The 24,655-nt window shown below is 47.3% G+C and overlaps 1 protein-coding gene across 8 annotated transcripts in view; it reads left to right on the top strand.

The window, feature by feature from the left end:
• Positions 1-24,655, top strand: part of plxna4 (plexin A4) — a 164,148-nt gene that overhangs the window by 123,227 nt on the left and 16,266 nt on the right. For 6 of the 8 annotated variants that reach the window (XM_076158860.1, XM_076158855.1, XM_076158856.1 and 3 more), the window contains exons 10-26: positions 2,584-2,784; positions 3,337-3,433; positions 5,085-5,275; positions 7,949-8,100; positions 9,158-9,281; positions 10,053-10,189; positions 10,273-10,440; positions 10,551-10,644; positions 11,929-12,168; positions 12,276-12,422; positions 13,157-13,391; positions 13,473-13,615; positions 16,021-16,289; positions 21,047-21,113; positions 21,693-21,839; positions 22,213-22,372; positions 24,396-24,499. In XM_076158860.1, coding sequence (XP_076014975.1) covers positions 2,584-2,784; positions 3,337-3,433; positions 5,085-5,275; positions 7,949-8,100; positions 9,158-9,281; positions 10,053-10,189; positions 10,273-10,440; positions 10,551-10,644; positions 11,929-12,168; positions 12,276-12,422; positions 13,157-13,391; positions 13,473-13,615; positions 16,021-16,289; positions 21,047-21,113; positions 21,693-21,839; positions 22,213-22,372; positions 24,396-24,499 — 2,676 coding nt within the window. Of the gene's footprint in view, positions 1-2,583; positions 2,785-3,336; positions 3,434-5,084; positions 5,276-7,948; positions 8,101-9,157; positions 9,282-10,052; positions 10,190-10,272; positions 10,441-10,550; positions 10,645-11,178; positions 11,227-11,378; positions 11,726-11,928; positions 12,169-12,275; positions 12,423-13,156; positions 13,392-13,472; positions 13,616-16,020; positions 16,290-21,046; positions 21,114-21,692; positions 21,840-22,212; positions 22,373-24,395; positions 24,500-24,655 lie in introns of those variants that run through there. The other 2 variants (XM_076158862.1, XM_076158861.1) reach the window with 2 other exon arrangements.

Below are 24,655 nucleotides of genomic sequence, written 5' to 3'. Positions count from 1 at the left end.
TATTGACAGGTACTTTCCTGTCTCTGGCGGTTCGGTTCAAATACCTGATTACACGCCTGCAGGACAATTACTGAAGCTCACATCCTCACACAGGGCTCTCACACACACACAGAGTCTCCTGTCACATTGGTCACCACTCCAGAATTTCAACCTCTCCTCTCTCCGTCTTTGCGCCACAGTTCCAGTTATCCCTCCTGTTATATCGGGAGTCAATCAGCTGGGGTCGTAAAGCTGCTGATGGTCCCCCTCGAGATCACTCGGTGGTACAGAGAGACGCCGTTATGAAGCAGAGAGGCGGGAGAAGAAGAGTTTGTCGTTCGTCATCAACCTCAGATTTCTGTATCTGTTTTGCTTGTCTTGCATCGTGGTTATTTGCATTTTCTCCAGTCCCACGTGTTATTTATGGTGCCTCGGGCGCTGGGCGTCGAGGGGGAGGGGAGGCGGCAATAAACACACACACATTACATCAAGTTAACGTGGACATAAATCTAAACAAGGGACAACGAGCATCATTGCCAACACCAGCAGCATTAGTAGCCAAGGGGATATACATACAAACTGCTGAGGGCCCGGCTGGCCTCGTGGAACACCTGGCAACCATCACACGCGCGCGTGTGTGTGTGTGTGTGTGTGTGTGTGTGTGTGTGTGTGTGTGTGTGCGTGTGCGTGTGCGTGTGCGTGTTCGTGTGTGTGTGTGTGTGTGTGTGTGTTTGAGCTAAGAAGGAAAAACAATATTGCACACTCACAACACACACGCGCCTGTTTGTGTGTGTATGGAGCAAATAAGGTGTTACAATCAAATCTGCTACAACCTCTATAGGAGGCAGGTGTGATTATACTGTATATGTGTACGTGTGTAAGGTTGTGGGTGCTTTGAAATAACTGATGACTGTGTGTGTGTGTGTGTGTGTGTGTGTGTGTGTGTGTGTGTGTGTGTGTGTGTGTGTGTGTGAGTGAGTGAGTGAGTGTTAGTGTGACAGACAGACAGACAGACAGACAGACATTCTATCTGAAATTATTTACTGGCAGGTTCATTGATGCATATTTCCAGAGCAGCTGAGAGAAAATGACTCTGATCTCAGTGTTGTTGATGTGCTAATGATAGATCTATGTGGATCTATACATACGTGTGTGTGGTGTGTGGAGAAGCATAGATTTGCATTTTGAGGTTTTCCTCTCCTTGTCATGTGTCATAAAGATTCATGATGCAAGAGATGCTGTCTGCCTGTGACTGCTGCAGTTTATCTTGCACTGTAATGGGATTCCAAGGCTGCGTTTTGTGTGTGTGTGTGTGTGTGTGTGTGTGTGTGTGTGTCTGTGTGTGTCTGTGTCTGTGTCTGTGTCTGTGTGTGTCTGTGTCTGTGTGTGCGTTTTTTTGGGCGACTCACTTGGGTTTGAGGTTTGTTGCTGTGTACCTGCTATATCAATATAGATCCGTCTCTTCTTCAGCTTTAAATCACAGTTAAGTTCTTCCTCGCTTGCCTTGGCCTTCATTTTGGTAAACCAGATCAAATTTATCATTCCCATTGTTGAAGCTCGTGAATTTGGAAGAAAATAAATAAATAGAAAAATGGGTCGCATCTCTCTTTGCTCTCTCGCTCTCATTTTCATTCTCCAAACACGACCTTGCATTCTTAGGAAAATGAGATTTGGGAAGAGCAAACATACGTGCACCACCTCCTGTTCCTCTGCTCTGCCACTTCACTCACTCGCTGTGTGTGTGTGCATGTCTGTGTGTGTGTGTATGTGTGTGTGTGTGTGTGCGTGTGTGCGTGTGTGTGCGCGTGTGCGTGTCATTTATCTATAATGACTTTGTGAATAGTGTCACAGAGCGCTCTTTCTCTCTCTCTCTCTCTCTCTCTCTCTCTCTCTCTCTCTCTCTCTCTCTCTCTCTCTCTCCCCCTCTCCACCCAGTCAGTCACTCAGTCTAACCCAATCAAGTGGCTTTTAATGAACTTCAAACAAGTGTTATCGCCCAGTTTAACGTGCGCCATGCTTCACTCCCCCCCACCTCCGTCGTTCCTGCATGTGTGCAAGTGTGTGCGTGTGCGTGTGTGTGTGTGTGTGTGCGCGCCTGCTGGCACCTTATCTCCTCTCCGTCTTTTCACCCTCTCTCCCTCGCCCTCTTTGACACGCCAAAGCTCCTGCTGTCGCGTACGGCTTTCAGTTCTCGCCTCGTTTTTGTTCTGTTCTCTATCTGTCTACAGTTTGAAAGAACGACTTAGGGAAGAACTTTTCTTTACCTCCTCACCTTTAACACATCACAGCACATTACTTTGTTGGCCTCCTCTTCTTCACCCTCTCCTCACCTGGGTTGATTAGGCTATTAATTTTATTAGACCTCTAATTGCTGAGTGACGTGAGTCTCTCTCTCTCTCTCTCTCTTTCAGTAGCACCTAATTATGACACATAATGACCTACTAATTATAACGTCACATATAGTTGCGTTCAGGAGCATCCTTAGCGGTGCGTTCAAAGGCCTTACAGATGCCAAATCGCTCCAGAATACTACTTCCAAAACCAATGTCAGTGGCCTCCTTTGCTCCACCCGTCCCTTAACACCTGTCTGCCTTTCCCCGTCAGGAGTGTCCCCAGCTGCTGCCCGCAGAGAGGATCCTGGTGCCGGTCAACGTGGTGAAGCCCATCACGCTGCGTGCCAAGAACCTTCCCCAGCCACAGTCGGGCCAGAGGGGCTACGAGTGCCTGCTGACCATCCAGGGAGTCGAGCACCGTGTTCCCGCCCTGCGCTTCAACAGCTCGTCGGTGCAGTGTCAAAACACATCGGTGAGTGTGTGTGTGTGTGTGTACTTCACAACAGTAAGAACCAGCAATTCTATACACACCTTTTACATTCTATCATTCTCTTTCCCCCTCACACACACACCCATGCTTGCTAATGCCAACTGAAGGATTTGTCTCCTCCAGTGAGACAGTGGGCAGAGTCGAGCCGCTCTCCTACACAGCTGCTCTGTGTGATCTCGCTGCATTCACTGACTACAATAATGGACTGACAGAGCATGAGAGAAGCTTTATACTGCGCTTCATGCTAATCGTCTGTTGATACATTACCATCTCATCTTCCTGTCACTCGGTGTCTGTGTGTGTAGACGTCTTGAAATGTGTGTGTGCGCAATCATAGCACGAGCCAAATATTGTACTTTGCCTCGCGGTGAAAAATGGAAACGATAATTTAGCCCAAATGTGTGAGCTGATGTTGTACTGCGATACCACAAGCTTCAGGAGTTTGGGTCTACATGCATTTAAAGTTGCTAAACGGCTCCTTTTTCCTCTCGCTCTCTTTCTTTTCCGCTCTCTCTGTGGTTGCCATGGCGACAGTACTCCTATGATGGGATGGAGATGAGCAGTCTTCCCGTGGAGCTGACCGTCATCTGGAACGGCGATTTCAGCATCGACAACCCCGCCCACAACAAAAGTGAGCACACGAGGAGGGGCAAACACACACACACATACACACACGCACACACACTGACAAACCTACAGTATAGCTCTTGTTCTGTCATAGGGATTATATAGACATACAGCGTCTGTTTTAAACTCTCACACACACAAACACACACACACACAGTAAAGCCACTGCCTCCCCGCTGTTGCCCTTGGAGCTGGTCTCCATGGCAACAGGCGGGCGGTGCGCTAAGGTGCTGCATCCATCCCCCTGATGTCGTGTATTCCATTTAACTTTAACACATCCTTTCTTACTTGTCCTTTCCTCTTCTTCTCCTCCCTTCTTCCTCTCTTCCGTACCTCGCTCTCTCCTCCATTCACAGTTAAGCCTCCCTCTCTCCCTTTTCTTCAGCCCTTCTCCGCCATCTCTTGTCTCATCTTAGATATTACTCTCTTCAGCTTTTTGTTTTATTCGCTCTGTCAACACCTTTCTTGGACTTTTGTATTTTATCTATCCTCTGTTGCCACTTCTCCCTCTAACACTCACCTCCTCCTCCTCCTCTCCTCCCTCCTTCTCCTCCCATCATTTTATTCCTCACGTCTCAACATGTCACTGTGCTTCACCGGCATAATTTCACTAGTAAACAGTGAGCAACAATAAACAGAAACAAATAAATTAAATGGTTTGAGAGGAATAAATCTGTTAAAGTGATGTAGTATGTGTCTCTCTGACAGCCTAGTGCTGAATTTTTCAAGCATTTCAGCTGCTGTGGTTGATTCAGGATGGCCACTGGCGATCCACGGGCGTGAATGATACATGCCGGGGCAGGAAAACAGTGGCATGCTGGGGGTTGTAGTTCCCTGACAGGAAAACAACACATTTATCCAAAGGCAGCAGAAGCAGGCGTGAGAAAGCTATTGTTAAAATATGGGTGCTGTGCCAACATGACACTGGTATCACAGCGCTGTGAGGCAAAGTTTGTAGAGTGTTTGTATTCTTGTGTGTGTGTGTGTGTGTGTGTGTGTGTGTGTGTGTGTGTGTGTGCGCGCGCGCGTGTGTGTGTGTGTGTGTGTGTGTGTGTGTGTGTGTGTCTGAGCAAAATACAGTGTATAAAGCATTTCCTTGAGGGTTGATGTAAACTCAAAGAAGCAACAAAGTTGGAGAAGCATGAACCAGAGAATCTGCCTCTGCCCTCCTCCCACCTTTGTTTGCTTGTGGAGGAAGCGGCTCCTCCGGCTTAATTTGATGGACACATCACACAGGCTTCTAATGGCAATTAAGAAAAGAAAATGGCTGGCCTGTTGCCATGGAGATGATATGTTAAACGTGTGGTGGGTAAGCAGGGGCTAGAGGCAGCAGCATCAGAAAGTGAAGAGGGGAGGGAGAGGAGATGTGTGTGGAGATGATGATGATGGAGAGATAATGAGACAAATAGCAACAAATGACGCTCGCAGAACGTTCGGCTCGGTCTTGCATATTCAAAAGCAACTGGCAGCGAAGTAGATATGTAAACGACCCAAAATGTTGCATGCTGTTTGTCAGTCATTTTAGAGACATTCATGTAAATCAGTTTTCATCTGCAGCTGTCTGAACGTTTTTACACGCAGGTTGTTCATGCGTGGTCTCTTCTACTTCCTCACACTCATTATTTTCCTCCTCTCCTCTCCCCCAATACACAAAGTCCATCTATACAAGTGCGACGCCCAGCGTGGGAGCTGCGGCTTGTGCCTGAAGGCAGACCCCCTGTTCGGCTGCGTTTGGTGCAAAGGCGAGAGCCGCTGCACCCTCAAGCAACACTGCCCGTACCCCGAGAACCAGTGGCTGGAGCACAACGGCATCAACAGCAAGTGCACACACCCACGGATCACACAGGTAGGCCACCAAATGCTTCCAGCGTGTACATTCACCCACACCGTACAGCACATTATGTATACCCAAGCACTAATGCATACGAGGCCCGACAATGCAAATGGATTTTTTAACTTGCCACGCATACAAACACCTTAATTACAGAGCAAAGATGAAAACATACCTCTACTTATCATCCCTGCATAATGGTGCAGAGTCTCAGTCAGGGACAATATGGTTTTTGTCTTTTATTACATATTACAGTATTCAAAAGGTTTAAATTGTAATATATATATAAGATATAGTGGATCCAGAAAGTGCCTGACTGGAACAAATAGGGATCGGGGAAGAGATGGAGCGCTCCCATCTTCTCCTGTTATCACTCAGTCTTGCACAGATGCAGACATGCGCCCTCGTTTAACCCAGAATGCTCCTTGATGCCACCGACGGCGTGTGACGCAAATACACTTGACCTGCGTGAGGCGTGCAGAGGATAAGGACGGGTCAGAGTGAGATGAGGGATAAGCGGGATGCGTGGGGAAGATGGAAGGATGGAAGGAAGGATGGAGGAGGTTTACGTTGAGGGAGGGATGGTGATGCATGGATGGCTGGACCGGGGGGGGCAGTAGAGCTGTAGGCGCTCTCCTTCTCCCCTGGTGATGGATACGAGGATCATCTCTGCGCCCTTTTTCCTCGGGATGAGAGAGTGGCAGCAGATGGTGAATGACCGCAGATGAAGGGGATGAGGCATGGATAAGAAACGAGAAATGGAATTCCCCCCACCCCCTCACCCCCTTTGGTGTCCAGGGGAGTGATGGAGGAGAGAGGAAACGAACAGACGCATGGTTGACCTCAGAGATTTACAGAAAACGACATTTATTCATTGTTAACGCCTCACTCCAATACACAGTTAACTTGAGTTAAAACACAACAACAAAACACAATTTCCCCCTGAAACAAGTTGAATTCTTTACTTTATTTCACATTTATTTAATAGAACTCACGTCTGTTAAATTGGTGTTGAATCTTCCATTGATTTCTGTGTCCACTAAAGACAATTTGACTGTCAGACAGAGGAGGAAAACGTCTGATTTCAGTCCTCTTCCTCTTCTTCTCCTCCTCCAAAGACAGAAGATGTAACCGATTTGAACTTCTGGGGCTCATTGACGGCCCCAGAACCGCTGCTATTATTCTATTCATGCAAGGGAGTAAATCAACCTGGGGGGGAGGTGATTAGAAGATCACTCTGTTGTTGATTCAGTCTGCATCATTGCCCTCCGTCATCATCATCCTCCCTCCACTCTGGGTGTTTGTCCTCCACCCGGGCAGTGGATTTACTTCTGCAGATGAGGCATTTCCCCCTGCAAGTGCCCCGTTTCCCCATAAAAGCTGTCAGCTCGGCGTGAGGGAGTGAGGGAGGGAATGAGGGCCTCTTCGGGACGACGACGACCGCGGGGCCTTAATGCATTCTAATACGCTTCATTATAATGACATCTCACAGTCGATGATAAGAGAGGGAGCCACGCAGATAGATCGAAAGATGAAGAGAAGGACGGAGGGAGAGAGAAGTGATTAAGTGTTTGCTTCTTCCCAACCGTCAATTATCTTGTCAAAGTCACAAATCTAATCAACGGCTCATTGCATCTCTCTCTCTCTCTCTCTCTCTCTCTCTCTCTCTCTCTCTCTCTCCTTCTCCATCTTTTCTGTCTTGATCCTTCTCCCGCTTCATCTTTCTAATTTTGCCAATAAACGGAGAGCGGTGATGCGTCGCATGCAATCAATCGTTTCTTTTAATTGAGCCTATTGTCGTCCCTCTGTTTTCTTTTTTAAAATCAAGATATCAGTGGTATTCGGCGTCTACAGGTACAATAACGATGTCTCGGACGTGACAGACGGAGGAAGCAGTTGTGTCGTGTGGTGACCTGGCACGACCTTGCCAATCTGTCATTCGATTGGTTATTTACTGCCAATTTGTCTTTGTACGGAGGCGTTGTTGTATCATATAGTCTAGAAAGAAAGAGAGCGAAAATGACATGGATCACTATTTGTCAGGCGGGGGCTATTAAAGATGGCCCCCTGCCGCATGAAGGCTCTATATTTGGCAGAGACGGATAGAAACAGACCTTCTCTAACTCTCTCACTCTCACACACACACACACACACACACACACACACACACACACACACACACACACACACAGGGGCCAAAAGTGTGTGTAATTGTGTGAGCGGAGTGTTGATGGATGTCGGCCAGCCACCTCAGCAACAATGCAGGATGTTGCCGATCAATCAAAGGGTACTGCGATTACTGCAAAGATGTCACCTGATTCCACGCCGCAACTTTATCTTATATAATGTATCATGTGCGTGTGATTCAAAGAAACACACGATTGAGAGATGACAGCTTGTGACCCCCGAGCCTGACCCCTCAGCCAGGAACTCATTTATCGTCTATTTTTTTCTAACAGCCTGTTCTCACACACGCGCACACACACACACACACACACACACACACACACACACACATTTTCCCAGAGAATTATGTAATGTCTGAACAGCTTTAATGTGATATTTAGAGTTAAGTCATACATTGTAGCTGCTATTCTATAATTCTCTTCTTTACAGTTGCGTGTTCATATTTGCTGTAATGCAGCCGATTCCGTAAGGTTTGTAATTCAAGACGTTCATTCCCAACAGATCACCCCTCTGCGGGGGCCCAGGGAGGGCGGCACGCTGGTCACCATTCGCGGCGAGAACCTGGGGCTGGAGTTCCGGGAGATCCAGGGCAATGTGAAGGTCGCCGAAGTGGAATGCACCCCCATACGCGAGGGCTACATCCCCGCCGAACAGTAAATGACACTTTACATTCATCAACGGCAGCCAGCGCTCCTATGCCATGATTCATCTTGTCGTTCTCTGTTGAAGTCCCTGCAGAGAGTTTGTCACGTTTTACATTTGTGGCAGCTCTTAATTGCGCGCAGCTATAGCGCTAATAACACACTCCTGATTAATACTAATAACGATCTCTGCAGGGGCTTTCATTTGTCATTTTGTCATGCAAAACGTGTCACCGTCTCAATGGAGGGGCAGCTGTGTGAAAAATCCAGCAAAACATTCTTCCTCTCTCTCTCTCTCTCTCTCTCTCTCTCTCTCTCTCTCTCTCTCTCTCTCTCTCTCTCTCTCTGTCTCTGTCTTTGTGCGTCATCGTCATCCTCCCGCCGCCAAAGCTCTCTGACCACAGCCGCAGGGATCAACACCTGAGTCACACACACTCGCAGTGCAGTCTAACCTCACACACAATCGCAAACCTGAAGATCAGATCATGAGTCATGAGTTCTCACCTAAGGCTGTTCACGTGCCTTAGTGTGTGTGTGTGTGTGTCTGAGACTGAGCGAGAGAGAGAAGTGAGAGAGAGTGGGAAATGACATGGCTGGTACGGAGGTCTAGGCAGCTAAATCTTTACACCGCACTTTTTCCATGTAGCAATACAACACACACACCTGCACACACACACCTGCGCACATGCGAGGACACACAGTCCTGTAATCTGTCTCTGGAGTTCAGGAGGTTACATTTAGTTGACAGGAGTTTAATCTTGCTCTCTGGTTCCTGACAGGTGCCAGCTATCACATTAACTAAAACTAGTTTTTTAAAAGTCAAGCTTATCATCAAACGCAGCACTTCTTCTGCTCAGGAAAAAAACTAAGTTATGTGCCAGCACTTCCTAAAGCAAATGCTGACCTAGTGGAAGAGTCGCCCGCTGCATTTTGAAAGTCACATTTAAGAAGGATCAAGACTTGCTCTCGCTCCAAAGCGGCACATTATTTTATGGAGATTTAAAAATAAGTTGCAGGCTTTTCTTTGCATTATAAGAGTCTCTACTTGACACCGTTTGTGTTCTTGCAGGATCGTGTGTGAGATGGGTAAAGCAGAGAAGAGCCAGTACACTGGGAACGTGCAGGTCTGCGTCGGGGTCGGAGAGTGCATGCCGGAGTTCATGGCCAAGTCGTCCAAGTATTACTACTTTGTGGTGAGTCTCTTTCCATCTTCATTTATTGTTATCAAGTCCAATTTGTAAATAGACAGAATAAATACACATGAAACCATCAGCTGGTTGTGATTTTCCATCTTTTCTCTGAGGATAGAAATTTGCTCCATGTTTCGTGTGTGAACAGAAGGCGACATGTCACCCTCCACATGTTAGCGCCTCGCCGGGTTGCTGCCCCGCTTTCTCGCCCACCGTGTTCACATCATGTATGTTTTTGCCGTGGTGCGGGTTTTATTTGGCTGTGATTCGACGCCACGTGTTTCTCTCTCTCTCACGCCTATCAGCAGTGAGACATGACTGGCAGCCACTAATGAGCGAGGGATGAAAAACAAAACAGCACGGGATATAAAAAGAACTGAATAAGACACAAAAACACATGCACACACACTCACACACACACACACACACTTGCACCAACACATTGCCCGTTGCAGTTGTTGCCTTTATGTACTTTATTTTTATGCAGCGTTATCATTTTTTACTGCCATCCATTAATAGACGCCAATTTTATTTCTCAGCTGGGCCTCTGTGCAGGATTATATGATGTATATTATCTTTAGGTCTGCATGTCACAGCACTCAGCAGGGCCATGATGAGATTATAAGAGGGCCAAACCACCTCCAGGCTCATTCACTTCATGCTCTTCTCCTTCCTGTACTTTATCACTTTCTTCATCAGTCGTTAGTTCTACTGCTTTACCTTAATGTCCTTCTTTAATTGACATTCTCAGTCTATTTATTTTTACATCTCCAGATACCAAGGATCCTTCACCTCAAGCCCAGCCGAGGGCCTGTCTCTGGGGGGACGGTGGTCAACATCACCGGGAGCCACCTGGACGCAGGGAGCAACGTGACGATCATGTTGAAGGACCAGCCATGTACTTATCTGAAGTCAGTGATCAGGTGTCAGGTGTAATATCCCTTAAATCTAATACCTATACTTGTACTGATGTGTCATACTGGTGCATTCTCAGGAGGGGAGGGCAGTGGCTCACCTGCCGGACCCACGCCTCGCTGCACGGCTACGGGAACGTGTCTGTCTCCGTAAGCCTGGACAAAGCCCACCTACAGAAAGACCTGCGCTTTGAATATGTGGAGGATCCCACCATCACCAAGTTAGAGCCCGAGTGGAGCATCTTTAGGTATAAGTGATTCACGGCATCTTCAGGGCAGAGTGATTGGGATGAAGAGTCTATTGTATCCATACATTTAAAATTAACTTTTGACCTCTGTGCTTCTCGCTGCCCTGAAGTGGACACACTCCAGTGACGGTGACGGGAACAAATCTGGACATTATTCAAACCCCTCTGATCAGAGCGAAGTACAACGACCACGAGACGCTCAACGTGAGTGACAGCACACACACACACACACGCACGCACATGCACAATGTAATTAACCAAGAATGCTTAACTTTCCTTTCCAATCATTGCAACAGTGCATAAAGTTTGACACTGAGCCTACCACACACACAGTGACCCCCCTATCAAATTCCTCCATCCTGTATCGTCACCCTGTGCACCCAGGGGAGGGCAGATAACGACACGCCATCAGAGGGACCCTCTGATCTGTGATTTGAAAGAAAGCGAGTAACAAAGGCCTGTTATCTTCGTGGTGTGTGTGAGCCCAGAGCCTGGCGCCACGTTTAGCATCTGTGCCCTCATGAGTGATCAGCCTGTTACCTGCCCGTGGGTGTTTAAAGGGCAGAGTGTACTTGAACGCAACATGAGTCAACTTCTGTGGGAGATAATTTGCAATAAGTCTAGACCTGATTTTATTCCCGAAAAGTAATCATTTTTGATAGTAAAGAATAGTTGTATGAAACTATCAGTCAGTATCAGTAAAAAGCCACTTTTTGTGCTTTTCTGAATTCGTTATAGAACGTTTACTTCTTAAACACACCCAGTGCATGAAAAGGTGCGTTTGATTTATTGTTCACTTTTCATGACCTAATCACGCCCTTACTTGATGTAATTTGCACCGGGCGTGGACAAATAATGAATGATTTCACAGAATTTCCACACATTTCTGTGGTTGACACGTTACCAGCATTGATATGTTTTCATACCTTGTTTCACAATCGAGTATAGGAGAAAACTGAAATGAAGAAATGTAGCAAATCTCCTCTTCATCAGCTCTGTGGGATCCAGTGTCTGATGTGAAGCCTTGGAAGAAGAGCAGCAGGCAACAAGTGGAGTAGAAGAGGAGAAACTACTTAAGAATTTGTGGAAAATGATTGAAATGTTTTGATTTGAAGGAAAAAATGCTCCAAAATCATCTCTACTTTCATTAATGGGCCAAATGTTCTGAAAATTCAAAAACAGACACTTAGAAACTCATCATCTGTTGAAGGATTTAGTTGTAATTTTCTTCTGGTTTAAAAATAAAACAAATTGCCGTGATTTTGAAAGTCAATTTTAATAAAATTATTTAATTTGATTTAAATAAATCAAGTGTTTCTGTTATGAAGAGAGAAAATGAGGTGGACTCCTCTTCATGAAGGTACATGAAGGTAAGGGAAGGACCTGGTGATGTCATGTGATGGCCTTCTCTGGTAAAATAACACTTATTAAAATGTAAACAATGCATGTCTGTATATTTGATCTCTCTCCCTCTCTCCCCTCCACCAGCTGTGTGAGGTGCTGAGCCCCACGTCCATGCTGTGCCAGGCCCCCGAGCTGCCCATCAGCCTGTCGCGGCAGCTGGAGGTGCCCGAAAGGCCTGACGAGTTTGGCTTCAAGCTGGACGACGTGCAGGCGCTGATGGTGCTCAACAACACCAACTTCATCTACTATCCCAATCCTGAGTTTGAGCCGCTCAGTATGTCCGGAGTGCTGGAGCTCAAACCTGGATCGCCCATCATACTCAAGGTAAGGGAGAAGATATGATTGAATCATTTAGAAATCGTATTTTAATGATACAAAGTTTAAATATGGTACAAGGTACCATTATCCTTAATGCATCATATTCTGTCCAGGGTCGCAACTTTCTCCCGCCGACCAACAGCGGAAACGGGAAGCTGAACTACACGGTGCTGATCGGCGAAGAGCCCTGCATGTTAACTGTGTCCGACACCCAGCTGCTGTGCGAGTCGCCCAACGTGACAGGTCGACACAAGGTCCTGGTGAGTCACACGGCCAGACAGACTGGCCACAGGCAGGCAGACAGGCCTACAGATCGATTCAGGCATTCCCCTTCATCTCATCCGCTTCCAGACAAACTGTGGCTCTAATCCAGCCGGGCTCCTCTTACTGCCCGCAAGCAGACGAGCAAATAACCTTTCAATAAGATGGATTAGGGGCCCAAGCAAACTCAATAAAGGTCCGATTTATGATCAGGAGGTTCTCATTGGTACTCCTGCTTACCCAGAATATCTAGACCCAGGATCACAGAATATATACCTGGAAATGTGTACACAGGCGCCTCTAATAAAGCGAAAATCCCTCCACAATGTTTTTCGTTACATCCTCCTGTTTCGATTGACGCTGATGAAGAACGAGCGGTTTTTACAGACGGTGGAACGCCTCATAGACGCACAGGTGATTCAGGGAGACATTATGTTATGCTTGGCAACACATTTGTATTACGTCCGCCTTAAGGAAGTCCTTCACTATAGTTATGTGGCAGTTACTTCTACTTTTTCAAAGTGTCAAACTAGCTAGTGTTATTGCTGGACTAAGCTCTTCTTTGATTATCGCTCTGGTATACATAAGCACTTGTCTGGCTTTTAAGTATCAATGCATCATAGTTTTATGTCCCCATTCTGGAGCAAACTTCCATCCCCCATAACAATCTTTCACAGCTATAAACTGTCCAGTCGTTCCCGTTATTTACCCTCCTCTCCTCGGCTCATTTCAGGCGCGTGTGGGCGGCATCGACTTCTCGCCTGGCGTGGTCCACATCACGTCTGACAGCCCGCTCAGCAGCACGGCTATCATCGGCATAGCGGCGGCTGGCGCCCTCCTCATCTTCTTCATTGTGGTGGTGCTCATTGCATACAAGCGCAAGTCCCGCGAGAGCGACTTGACCCTGAAGAGACTGCAGATGCAAATGGACAACCTGGAGTCACGCGTGGCGCTGGAGTGTAAAGAGGGTGAGAGACACATACATACTGTATTTACCATCAAAATACTGACAGTATCTAACCATTTTCTTTATCTCTTCCGTCTGGTAGCTTTTGCAGAGCTGCAGACAGACATCCACGAGCTGACCAGCGATCTGGACGGGGCAGGAATTCCCTTCCTGGACTACAGGACGTACACCATGAGGGTGCTCTTCCCCGGCATTGAGGAACATCCTGTACTCAGAGATCTGGAGGTAGAGTATCATAGAATAACAATAATTCCATGACATGGTGCCTATGAGGCCGGCTGCCAACTTTATTGGAGGAACACCTTGTACTTAGGAAGATGGAAAAATAGTCCTCTGTTAGAATGACTGAGGGGAATTGTGTAATTAGATTCTGCAGGTGTCAGATTGAGTAGATCCTATTTGTGTCACAGAAAAACACCTTGTACTTAGGGAATAACTCTCTTTCCACCAACATGCCTGAGGACAAATATTTACAGCATTGCCTCAGAGCGGCACCTCGAGTTTCTGCTCCTCGGTGTATTTTCCGTCTCTCGTCACTCTACCCTCAGCCGATCAGCTCAATCAACCGATCGAGATCTGGGAGGCACCGACTCTTGATTAGGTAAACACACCTGGTATCAGAGAAACAAGACAGATGCACCTCTCTCCAAGTCAATTTAATGTCCTGGTACCAATTGTCCGATCGATTAGTGTGAGTGTGTGCACCTGTTTTCTGTCTCTGTCAAACACAATAGAAATTAGCCTTGTTTGAAAATAGAGCAAAATTAGTGAGCAAATTAACACAGCGGCGGGTCACAGCAGGTGAAATTGGCTCCCAGGTTTTGTTTGCGTTGACGTCTGGTAAACAAAAACTTGTAGCCAGCCGACGCCCCTCCAACCTCGAACCCGCCCGCTCGCTTATTAATAACGCCTAACAACATGCAACTCCGCACGTTTTTCCATCTCAACCTCAAAAACAAATTAAAAGTCAATCAAGAGAGAGAAAAGCAAAGGGGGGGAGGGGCAATCAAGTCGTTTATCCCCAGCGGCGACGTTGACAGACAGCCGTAATTGAGCAGGTCGTCTTGTTACATTAGGAAGATGATGAACCCCCGTTTGGCTGCCCTGAGGGTTGGCCACTCCATGCCTGATGAGAATTTCCCAGTAATAAGCAATATTAATTACGTTTTAATTGGTATGAACGGCGATGAGTATAAGGACTATAATGTGGAATCTGAGCTTAATGAAAGAAGCAGCGAGCTCGTCTTACACCGGTGATGGTTGGTTAATTGTTATTGATGTGTCCGAGAATATAAAGTCAGAAAAAAGAAATGAGGGATGACGATGGTTTACCGACATATATAAAGTTTTATTCTGTTAAGAGAAAATGGCTGTACTTTCCTGTGTTTTGTTTCTTCTGTGTAATTGGTGCTGGTTTATATACGGCATATATAGATATTTTATTCACAAAGTTTCAACTGTTCCGACAGTTTTTTCTCTCACCACCTGTCAGCTCAAAGAAGATGTACATTACCTTCCTGTGGAGAGTATGCGTAGCTCAAGGCATTACGTCGTTTCTATGGACGGCTCTGTAGTGCTAAGACGTGTGTTCAAATTATACGGTGCAGAACATCATTGCTAACGGGATGGATTGGGGGGGACACAAAAACGAGGCTAACCCACATACATAGAAATGCAAAAACGGAAATACTTAAAAGGCTTACCCACACACACACACGCCTTGTCAAGCAGTATGAAATTAGACTTGCATTTGCAGTCTAACAATAGGTCCTGACAGATTAGTGGGGTTTCCTGCAGGAAAGGTAAAAAGAGGGAACATATGCTGCTTGACAGCTGCGTTGGGTGCAAACAGTGGTGTCTTAGCTTGACTGCTCTGACAGTCAAAGAAATACCTAATCTCCATAGGTGCAATTTGTGAAAAAAATATAGAGGAAGAAGAAAAAGAAACCGACGCAGGGACAGTCGGGAATTCTTATCTTCGCTATTCCCTTTGGTTTCGGAATCGCCGCACCATCAAAGCAATAAATGTTCCCTCAGGAGGCTGGGCGTTCTCCTGCATTTATCCTCCACTGTAAAGACGAAACATAACAAAAGCTGCCATATGTCAAGTTTATCATCTCCACGGATTCTGCCTCTTTTTCTTCCTCCCATCCTAATTTTGATGCTGGACGCATTAACTATGCTGATGACGGTTGTTTAAGCAAAGTCACATCGAATGTTGTGTTTCTAACCAGTGTCATTAATATCAGATCATGTAAAATAGTCTTAACGGAACAGAAATGACCCTTGACTTTGCTATACTGTAGTGAAATTGCTTCTCTTAGTAAATGTTCCATGTCATAAAGTCAGCGTATTAAGGAATAAGTGCCCAAAACAAATAACGTCCTGTTCTGTGTTGCTCTTAACTTCACTGCACATCTTACTATTATTACTGATAGCTGAAGATGAAACTTCAAAGCACAGGAGTTGTTTTCATGTCTATGCAATAAGGAGATGTAGCATTTCAAAACAATTAACCTCACGCTCCTGTGTCGTCTGTGAAGAAGATGAAAGCAGTTTGATGAATTAGGGAGACGGAGCTGAAATTGGATCCGTTTTAGTAAAAGGCACGGTTTCTGCTGTTTGCACAGGTTCCAGGTTACCGACAGGAGCAGGTAGAGAAGGGTTTGAAGCGCTTCGGCCAGCTCATCAACAACAAGGTGTTCCTGCTGTGCTTCATCCGCACGCTGGAGGCCCAGCGCGGTTTCTCCATGAGGGACCGCGGCAACGTGGCCTCGCTCATCATGACAGTGCTGCAGAGCAAGCTGGAGTACGCCACCGAGGTGCTGAAGCATCTACTGTCCGACCTCATAGACCGCAACCTGGAGAGCAAGAACCACCCCAAGCTGCTGCTGCGCAGGTGAGCCACACAGCTCATCTTTACGTTGACTCTGGCTTATTTACATGGTTTTTCGCAATTGTCCAGCGTATTCTGTGTATAAGTGCATGTGTGTGCTTATGAACCAACACATCTGACTCCCTCTTCCTGTCTGAGAAGTCCCCTGTGCTATTGCGCCACCATCAGGTCGATTTATGTTTCATTTTTTGCATCAGTAGAGTGCAGCAGTACTGAATCTGAAGCCGCGCCCCTTCAACTTTGGCAGCCAATTATGGCAAAACGGTGAAGAATCAAGAGGGAATTGATCCAAAATCATTGGAGATGAAGATGAAAGAGAGATTTTTAGGAAATAAGTCAAAACGTTGAGTCTGAGCGACCTTGGGACGTTTTGAAATGCATGGTGTTTGGTTCATTCCCGATAAGAGCTGGATATGATGCTGCTGGATGTTCCCTACCTGTGATTAGTTCATGTTCAGATAAACACCGCCGACCTTGAAGCGCTGGCTCTCGTCTTTCAAGATAGCAAAGCCTGTCACCAGGCACATCATTAGCAAAATAATTAGGAATAATTAACTTGGAATCCGATATCTAATAAGCTGTAAGAGAAGAAAAACACTGGTTGAGGGGAAAGGAGAGAGAGCGAGCGATCGAGGCTGTGAATAGCTCCGTCTCCGGCTCAGTCGCACTTGAACGTGGCGCTGTATGATTACAGAGCCAGGGGTGTTTGGTAAACGTGATGATTACAGTTACTTGAGTTAAAGCAGCTTCCCCACCAGCTGTGTGTATGTGTGAGAGTGTGTAGGTCTCTCTCTGTGTGTGTGTGAATATCTACACATACATATATGCACGCCGTCAGTCGAGAGATGATTTGACCTGCACGTCACATATTAATTTGTTTCTCTCATTTTAATTACAAATCCAGCTCATCCCTCAGGCTAAACACATCTCCCAGCAAATACAGACATATATACAGTATTTAAACAGTTTACTGTATATATAACCCCCCCCCTCTCCCGTGTGTAAAATTGGATTGGACAAAATAATATCAACGCCTTCCAATTCACTGCGGTCTTGTATAACTATGACAACAGCAATTACCACAAAAACAGCAATTAACACAAGCAGCTTCAGACAGGCAGACTGTATAGCAAGACTGTGATATAGGAAAGTACCTGTGTGTGTGTGTGTGTGTGTGTGTGTGTGTGTGTGTGTGTGTGTGTGTGTGTGTGTGTGTGTGTGTGTGTGTGTGTGTGTGTGTGTGTTATACTTAGGCCATGGACATAATGACAGCTCACTGGAGGTGAACATGAGACAGTGGGCATATTCACCTCATGAAAGCCAGTTGAGCGTCCGCTGGGTGATGCAGGGAGTGATTAATGCTGTCTGGGCTCTAGCCATGATTAATTGCCGCCGGAGCTCGGTGCAGCCGGTAAACAATGGAGGCGAGTGCTGATGCCGGCGGTAGATAGAGCGCACAGAGATGGAATGTACGTACGCCAAGGACAATGCAGGTCGCTTTAAGCCGCTGTAGCCACGAGAGGAGAGTGCCGGGGCGCAGAGATAGGAGGCGAAATCTGTGCTTCCTTGGCGTAAGTTCACGGCTCTGTTACCTTGTGTGTCCTTTAAAGTGATATTGTTGATGAATCTCTTCTCGGTGAAGTTCCCGAGGTTAAAGACAAATGGATGGACACTTAAAAGGACGCCGTCGCCGTCTGTGCACACGCCATTGTGATGGGCGCTGGAGATATTGTCTCATTCTCACGCCTGCTTATGCGCTTGTTAGTCCTCCAGCATCCCAGCATGCATTTCAGATGTGACGAGGCAGCGCATGCAAGCTGCGCCGCCCCATAGTGTGGGCTGACTGGCCTGGAAAGCAGCCGAAAATAGCCCAGATACACGGCGCAGCAGAAGAAGGAGGAGGAAAGAGCTTAATCTGTCCTAGGAAAGATGGCACATTCTCTCTCCCTCTCTCCCCCTCTCGCTCTCTCTCGCTCTCTCCCTCCCTTCATATGCTGATTTTAAGTGTCCTCTCTCCCATCCTCTGTCCTCTGTGTATATGTCCTCACTTCTGATGCATGTGTCCCTCTCTCTCTCTCTCTCTCTCCCTTTTTTATACTGGCTCTCTCAATCCATACTCCCAGCTCTTCTTCGTCTTCTCTCCCCCCTCCCCTGTTTTCTTGATTGCTAAATCAATGCTTAAAGTGCGTGAGCAGGGTGTCTCTGGCACAGCATCTGAGCACGGCTACCCACTGCCTCCTCTTCCAAGAAATCTGTGTGTGTGCACGAGTGTGTGTGTGTGTGTGTCTTTCCGTCTCCCCTCGATCTCTCCCCACACAAACACACACACATCCTTCCATCTGTCTCATCTCAACCTGTGCTGAAGCACAACCGCCAGGCGAGCTAACTAACGAGAGCCTTCCACAACCATCTGTCGCCTTCCTCGCCCCGTCCTCCTCCTTCAGCTCCTTGCTTCCCTGAGTTCCTCCATCTCACGCAGAATTAAATGGCCGTCCCATAGATCTGTGTTTTGTTTTGGAGTCTGTTTGACACTGGTCTGCTTCAGAACCGCAGTTTGTGTGTGTGTGTGTGTGTGTGTGTGTGTGTGTGTGTGTGTGTGTGTGTGTGTGTGTGTGTGTGTGTGTGTGTGTGTGTGGCAGTGGTCAGTGTCAGCAGCCGGCCGTCACTGCAGAGCCGGTTTGACACGTACGCCGCTCCAATCATCTCCCAGCCAGAGTCGGAGTGGGAGAAATGAAATGATTTCTGACTTCAAGCTGTGTTGTTTTAACACATGATGGACGCCAAAAGGGAGAATCTCACTCGGCCGTCGCTTGTTTGGTTAACACAGCAACCGCCGTTTCCCTAACTGCGTCTTGAGGTTTCCTGTTTATATATTTGTCAATATGCTTGGAAGTGAATTCTGAGCTTAATACAGACGTGCGTGCACCAATGGTGATTGATCTCTGTGTTAATGCTCAGGACTCTTTCCACACTACCTTGGTAACCAGGAGAAGCTAAACACAAGATTGTTATCGTCACCAGTCGCCCCTCTGATGTGGATGCCAATGCAATTTATCGCCAAATGTTTTAGAATAGCAGCTAAGATGAGGGTCGGTGGTTGTTTCTGAGTTTTGTGTTGCTAAATGCTTGACGTTTCTTTCTAAGATCTTAAAGCGAATCCAACAGAGAGCCATTTTTATCCGCGGCCTCCCTGTAGACTGAGTGAGCCACGGTTGAGAGCGAGCATAAGCAAACTGATGGGGCCCTGCCAAGACTTATTACTGCAGGGCTGGGGCCTACACACACACACACACACACACACGACACAAAACCAACGCACGTGGTAATCTCTGAAGACGGAGGCAATGGGATTCATTTGTGCCTCTTTTTTTTCACACACTCGTTCGCTCGCACGCACATAAATAGAATTTTTTTATTGGAGGTGAGTAAAAGGAAGTGGCCAGACACAGCCAAACCCACACTTCCTTTTCTTCTCGCTCTCTTTCTCCTTCAGCGCTCCCACCCTCCCTCCTTTCTCCACACTCCTTTCATCCCCTTTCATAGATGAGGCTGAATTTGAGGAAATGGAGAGGATGTGGAAGTGTATATGTGTGTGTGTGTTTGTGTGTGTGTGTGTGATTGCAGGGTCTAGAAGGAGTGAAGGGGAAGGGGGGAGGGGGAAGATGTGCAAGGACATATGAAAGGAAAGATGAAACGTGACCTTGTTGACCTTGGATCCATGGACAGAGGAAGGGCAAGCGTGGGCACAGCGAGAGGCAGGAAGTTAATCCCCCCAGGTGTTTTGCGCGGCGTGGACAGGCGGCGTGAGGTCAGCCCACTGGAACAGCGTGGCACCTTGCCCCCTGCCCCCTCCCCCTTCCTCTAGCTCTCAGCATGGAGGCCCTTAAAGAGGCCGTACGGTGCAGGTGGCAGGCGCAACGGCGGGCGAAACGACCCCGACAACACACACACCCACACAATGGACACTAATCCTGAAAGATTTATGGCTGTGGTAGTTACTCATTGAAAGTACAGGGTGTGTGTGTGTGTGTGTGTGTGTGTGTGTGTGTGTGTGTGTGTGTGTGTGTGTGTGTGTTTCAGTTGTTTGTGACAGATTGCTCACACACCCCTACTAGGGTCACTAGGGTCTTTCTCTTTCTCTCTCTCTTGCACTCTGTTGTGTTATTATGTATGCATGTTAGTCACTCTCAATGTTAGCCCAGGTCAGTGCGGACACACACACACAGACACACACACACACAGAAAACAAACCCACACCATTTGCACACCATTGGAGCATGGACGCCTGGCAGAGAGAGAGAGAGAGAGACGTGATCATTCACTCTCCATAGTGAGTGGCTGGAGTTGAAGGTGAGGGGCTGCTTGGTAATGAGGTTGGTGTTATTACAGAGCCGCTCAGCCCCTAACGACATCAATCCACCAGGATCAAATAAAGGCTTTTAATTGCTTGGCCACGTATTGAAATCCCCGTTGCTGCAGATGAGCTGCCCTTGGCGTGCCTGAGCATAAAAGCTGGGGCCCACACATGGCCTGAAAGGCCGTTGTCCGTATAGCGCGCGTGTGTGTGCATGACGGCTCGCTCTGCCCACGTCCGCACAATTACGTTTGTGTAACGAAAGCCTTTTCATTAGAGGCGGTCATCATTTTTGGCAGAATATTTGATGATGGCGTTGAATATTTATGATGGTAATACGAGTGCAGGGGATCGTATGTTCATTATGTCTGTGTCTGTGTGTGTGTGTGTGTGTGTGTGTTTGCAGGACTGAGTCGGTGGCAGAGAAAATGCTGACCAACTGGTTTACGTTTCTCCTCTACAAGTTTCTGAAGGTAACACACTCACATTTGTCTGCAGAGTTACATTCATGGCAGTAACCTGTATGCAGGCATGTAGTGCCAGAACACACACAGTACACACAGTATCACCTCAGCACCGCTGTCTAAGAGCTCAGCACTCTGCCCAAAAGTCAAAGATGTGTTCCAGTCTTCCGTCTCTTGCAGCTGCGAGGACAATAAAGACAATGATGAATGTCCAATCTCCTCCCCTTGATCAACAGTGTCTGTGCGTGGAGAGCAGCCGCTGGCTCCTTTATGGCACTTCTCAGTGTCAAATCTTTCCCAAACTCTGCTTTCATTTCAGTCGAGTTTTATTTATTGGCGCAGTTGCTACAATTTCCTTTAATTTAAGGGGCCGTCTGAGTTTGGGACACAGCGTTCATAAGTCTTGCTCAGCAACTTTAGAGGCTCAGGCAGTTTGTGAAAACATTTCAAAGAGCAACTACAACAACTCTGACATTAAACACACACACACACACACACACACAAACACACACACACACGTCTGCTGTAATGGCTTTACACTTCTCTTCCTCCTCCTCCGCCCTGTAAACTTCTCTCCTCTCCATGCAGGAGTGTGCGGGCGAGCCTCTCTTCTCCCTCTTCTGTGCCATCAAGCAGCAGATGGAGAAAGGCCCCATTGACTCCATCACAGGAGAGGCACGCTACTCGCTGAGTGAGGACAAGCTCATCAGACAACAGATTGACTACAAAACGCTGGTAAGGGCCTGGGAGGCAGAGGACCCCATGAAGACACTTGATATACTTCCAGGGACCAGAGGGGAGAGAGAGGGTGGTTATGGGTTGTCGGTTGTGAGATGAGCAAAAGGACAAAGAGTCGTCGTTGTCGTCATCACGGTTGACATGTTGGGGGCGTGGGAGTGGCGACCTCACTTCCTGGAGCTGTCAAGAAAGGGAGCGAAGTGCAGGGACACGCAGGAAAGAGGAAGAGCATGCATGTGTGTAAGGTGTCAGACAAGCTTAAGCACCACAACTTACTGATGTAGCTGCTGGATGATGCAAAATGCCATAAAGCGTATATATGAGGTAGAAAGAAAAAGTCAACACTCTGGCGGCTCTGTTTCTCCCGCAGGTGGTGAACTGCATCCATCCAGAGAACGAGAAGAGTCCCGAGATCCAGGTGAAGGTGCTGAACTGCGACACCATCAGCCAGGTGAAGGAGAAGATCCTTGACGCCATCTACAAGAACGTCCCACACTCACACCGCCTGAAGGCATCCGACATGGACCTGGGTACAATTCTCACGCTGTGTGTCAAAACGTTTTCTGTCTGTCCAAACGAATTCTAGACGGCCATCGATTTCTGTATTTTTCGCGGCGGCTTCCCCACCCAGCAAGTCTAAGAAGTCTGACTCCTCACATATTTATGTAGAAGTTGAGTTATTTCCGACCTCAGGAGACTCCACTTCCTGGCTGTGTCGGCGCGGATATCTCAGACCCGTCCCTCTCTCCCTCCCCCCTAAACTCCACATCGATCGCGTCTCTTGTTGGCTTGCGTCTGAGTCTGATGATTGATCGGCTAATCAATCGAGACACTCAGCGATCCCTTCCTTATAAAATCCTCTCCCTAACGTGTTCTTCCTTTCCTCCCTCCACTCTCTCCTCATAAGAGGCGCTCCATCTCTTCTACCCCTCTATTTCCCCACTCAAACCCCGTATTGCCTCCGGTGACCCCTGTGGGCCCCACGATGTTGATATTGTCCCTGATTTACATAATTGTATTACAAGCACAGTCGTCCTGGGTGAAATATATTTGCAAATTACTTTGGGGGGTCGGGCCTCCATCTTGGAAGATGTGTGGCGATCGGGGAGTTCATGCGAGCATAACAACGCTCCCCATGATTGTTTACAGGGCCTCTCATCAACGCGCCACCGCTTTTTATGGTTTAATATTGTCTGATGGATTTCCTGAGCCCCTGATGCTCGTGTGTAATAGCGTATTTATAACTGAGACCACCGGATCTGCGGCGGGTTGAGCGTTTACAACCAAGGACTCGCTTTGTCCTTTTTGACGACGATTTGGGATGAAATTGTCTCTGGGGCCCCCTTTGGGTTCCAGTGTGTTGGAAGCAAATTGGAAACATAGCTCTGCTGCCACTTTATCAGTGTGTGAGTGCAAATGCAGATGAGCAAATATTCCACGTCATGATGCTTTGTTTCCATTTATTCTGAGTCAGACTTATTAAGTTGCTGTTGCATGATTTGTGACACACACACACACAGACACACACAGAGGGATGTCAGAGCCAGATAGGGATAATGGGATTGAGGCGGCGCTGTCTTGAGTCAGCTCTGCCTGCTGTTATCCCAGGTAATGTTTATAATTCCACCACCCCCCCCCCCCCCCCAGCAGTGCACCAGAGGGGATGGAGCCGGAGAACAAAGTAGCCGTGTCTGTGTGGGTGTGTGTGTCGCATGTAGCAAGTGTGTGTCGTGCATCTCAGTGGAGTACAACAGTCACCTTCAGCCTTTCTCTCCACACACTCGTTCCCCAAAGCCCTTATCTCCTTGGCCGGGTGTGTGTGTGTGAGACTCCATAACACCAGTACAAACTCACGCACGCACACACACTTGATGTTTTCTTCCTACTGAGCAGAGACCATTGGATTTGGGAATTTGAGTAATCCGGGTTTGCTCTGGTTTCATAGCGAGTGTGTTCACTTATTTATTCTTTTTTTCCCCCTCGTTCCTTCCTTTGTTTACCACCTCGTCTGGAGATGCGCGCTCATTTGCATCTTTATAGGAAGAAGGACTGTATAGACGAAAAACAACAACAGGAGACTTTTATTTCCTGCAGATCTGAGGCTCGCACCGGTTTGACCGAGCCTCCTAAGACAGGCCGGCTTGTGATTAGAATAGCAGATTGGACTGGAGTGTAGAGGGCCAAGTGCTGCCGATGGAAATGGTAGCACTCAAGAAGTGTACAATCCTCGAGCGAGCGTCTGTAATCAGGGATCGATTGCGCCAGAAAAAAAGAGGGGTGGAAAGGAGCAAAAAATAACTCACGTGTGCGATTTGGTCTTTGCCTTTGTTCTCTGCTCGATTCCCAGTCTAAGATTATTTTTCAAAGAAAGGAGGCAGATAGAAGGTGATCCTTTGTTCTGGCGAAATAACAATTGGCAGTTGCGTCGTCGTGCAAAAATTGCAAATGAAGGTAAATAATTGGAGCTGCTGCTGAAATGCCTTCTGAGGTCACACGGTACTGTAAATGTGGGAAGTGTTGACGTTGACTGTTTGCTTCTCTCTTGCGTTGCAGAGTGGCGCCAGGGGCGAGGTCAGCGCATGATCCTGCAGGACGAGGACGTCACCACTAAAATCGAGAGCGACTGGAAGAGGCTGAACATGCTTGCACACTATCAGGTACACACGTCACCTCACACAGAGGATGATGAGGATGATGAAGGTCACCCCTCACTCCCAGATGATTATGATGATGTCACTCGCTTTACTTCACGCTGAAGATGCCAACAATGACTGGAAATAAAAGAAACACATTTTAGTTTGAGGTCTCGGCAG

Source organism: Genypterus blacodes, unplaced genomic scaffold, assembly GCF_046128005.1.
Source record: "Genypterus blacodes isolate CSIRO-AG114 ecotype Tasmania unplaced genomic scaffold, CSIRO-AGI_Gbla_v1 ptg000090l_1, whole genome shotgun sequence".
In the NCBI taxonomy this organism is placed as follows: Eukaryota; Metazoa; Chordata; class Actinopteri; order Ophidiiformes; family Ophidiidae; genus Genypterus; species Genypterus blacodes.
This window is presented reverse-complemented; position numbering and strand designations above follow the sequence as displayed.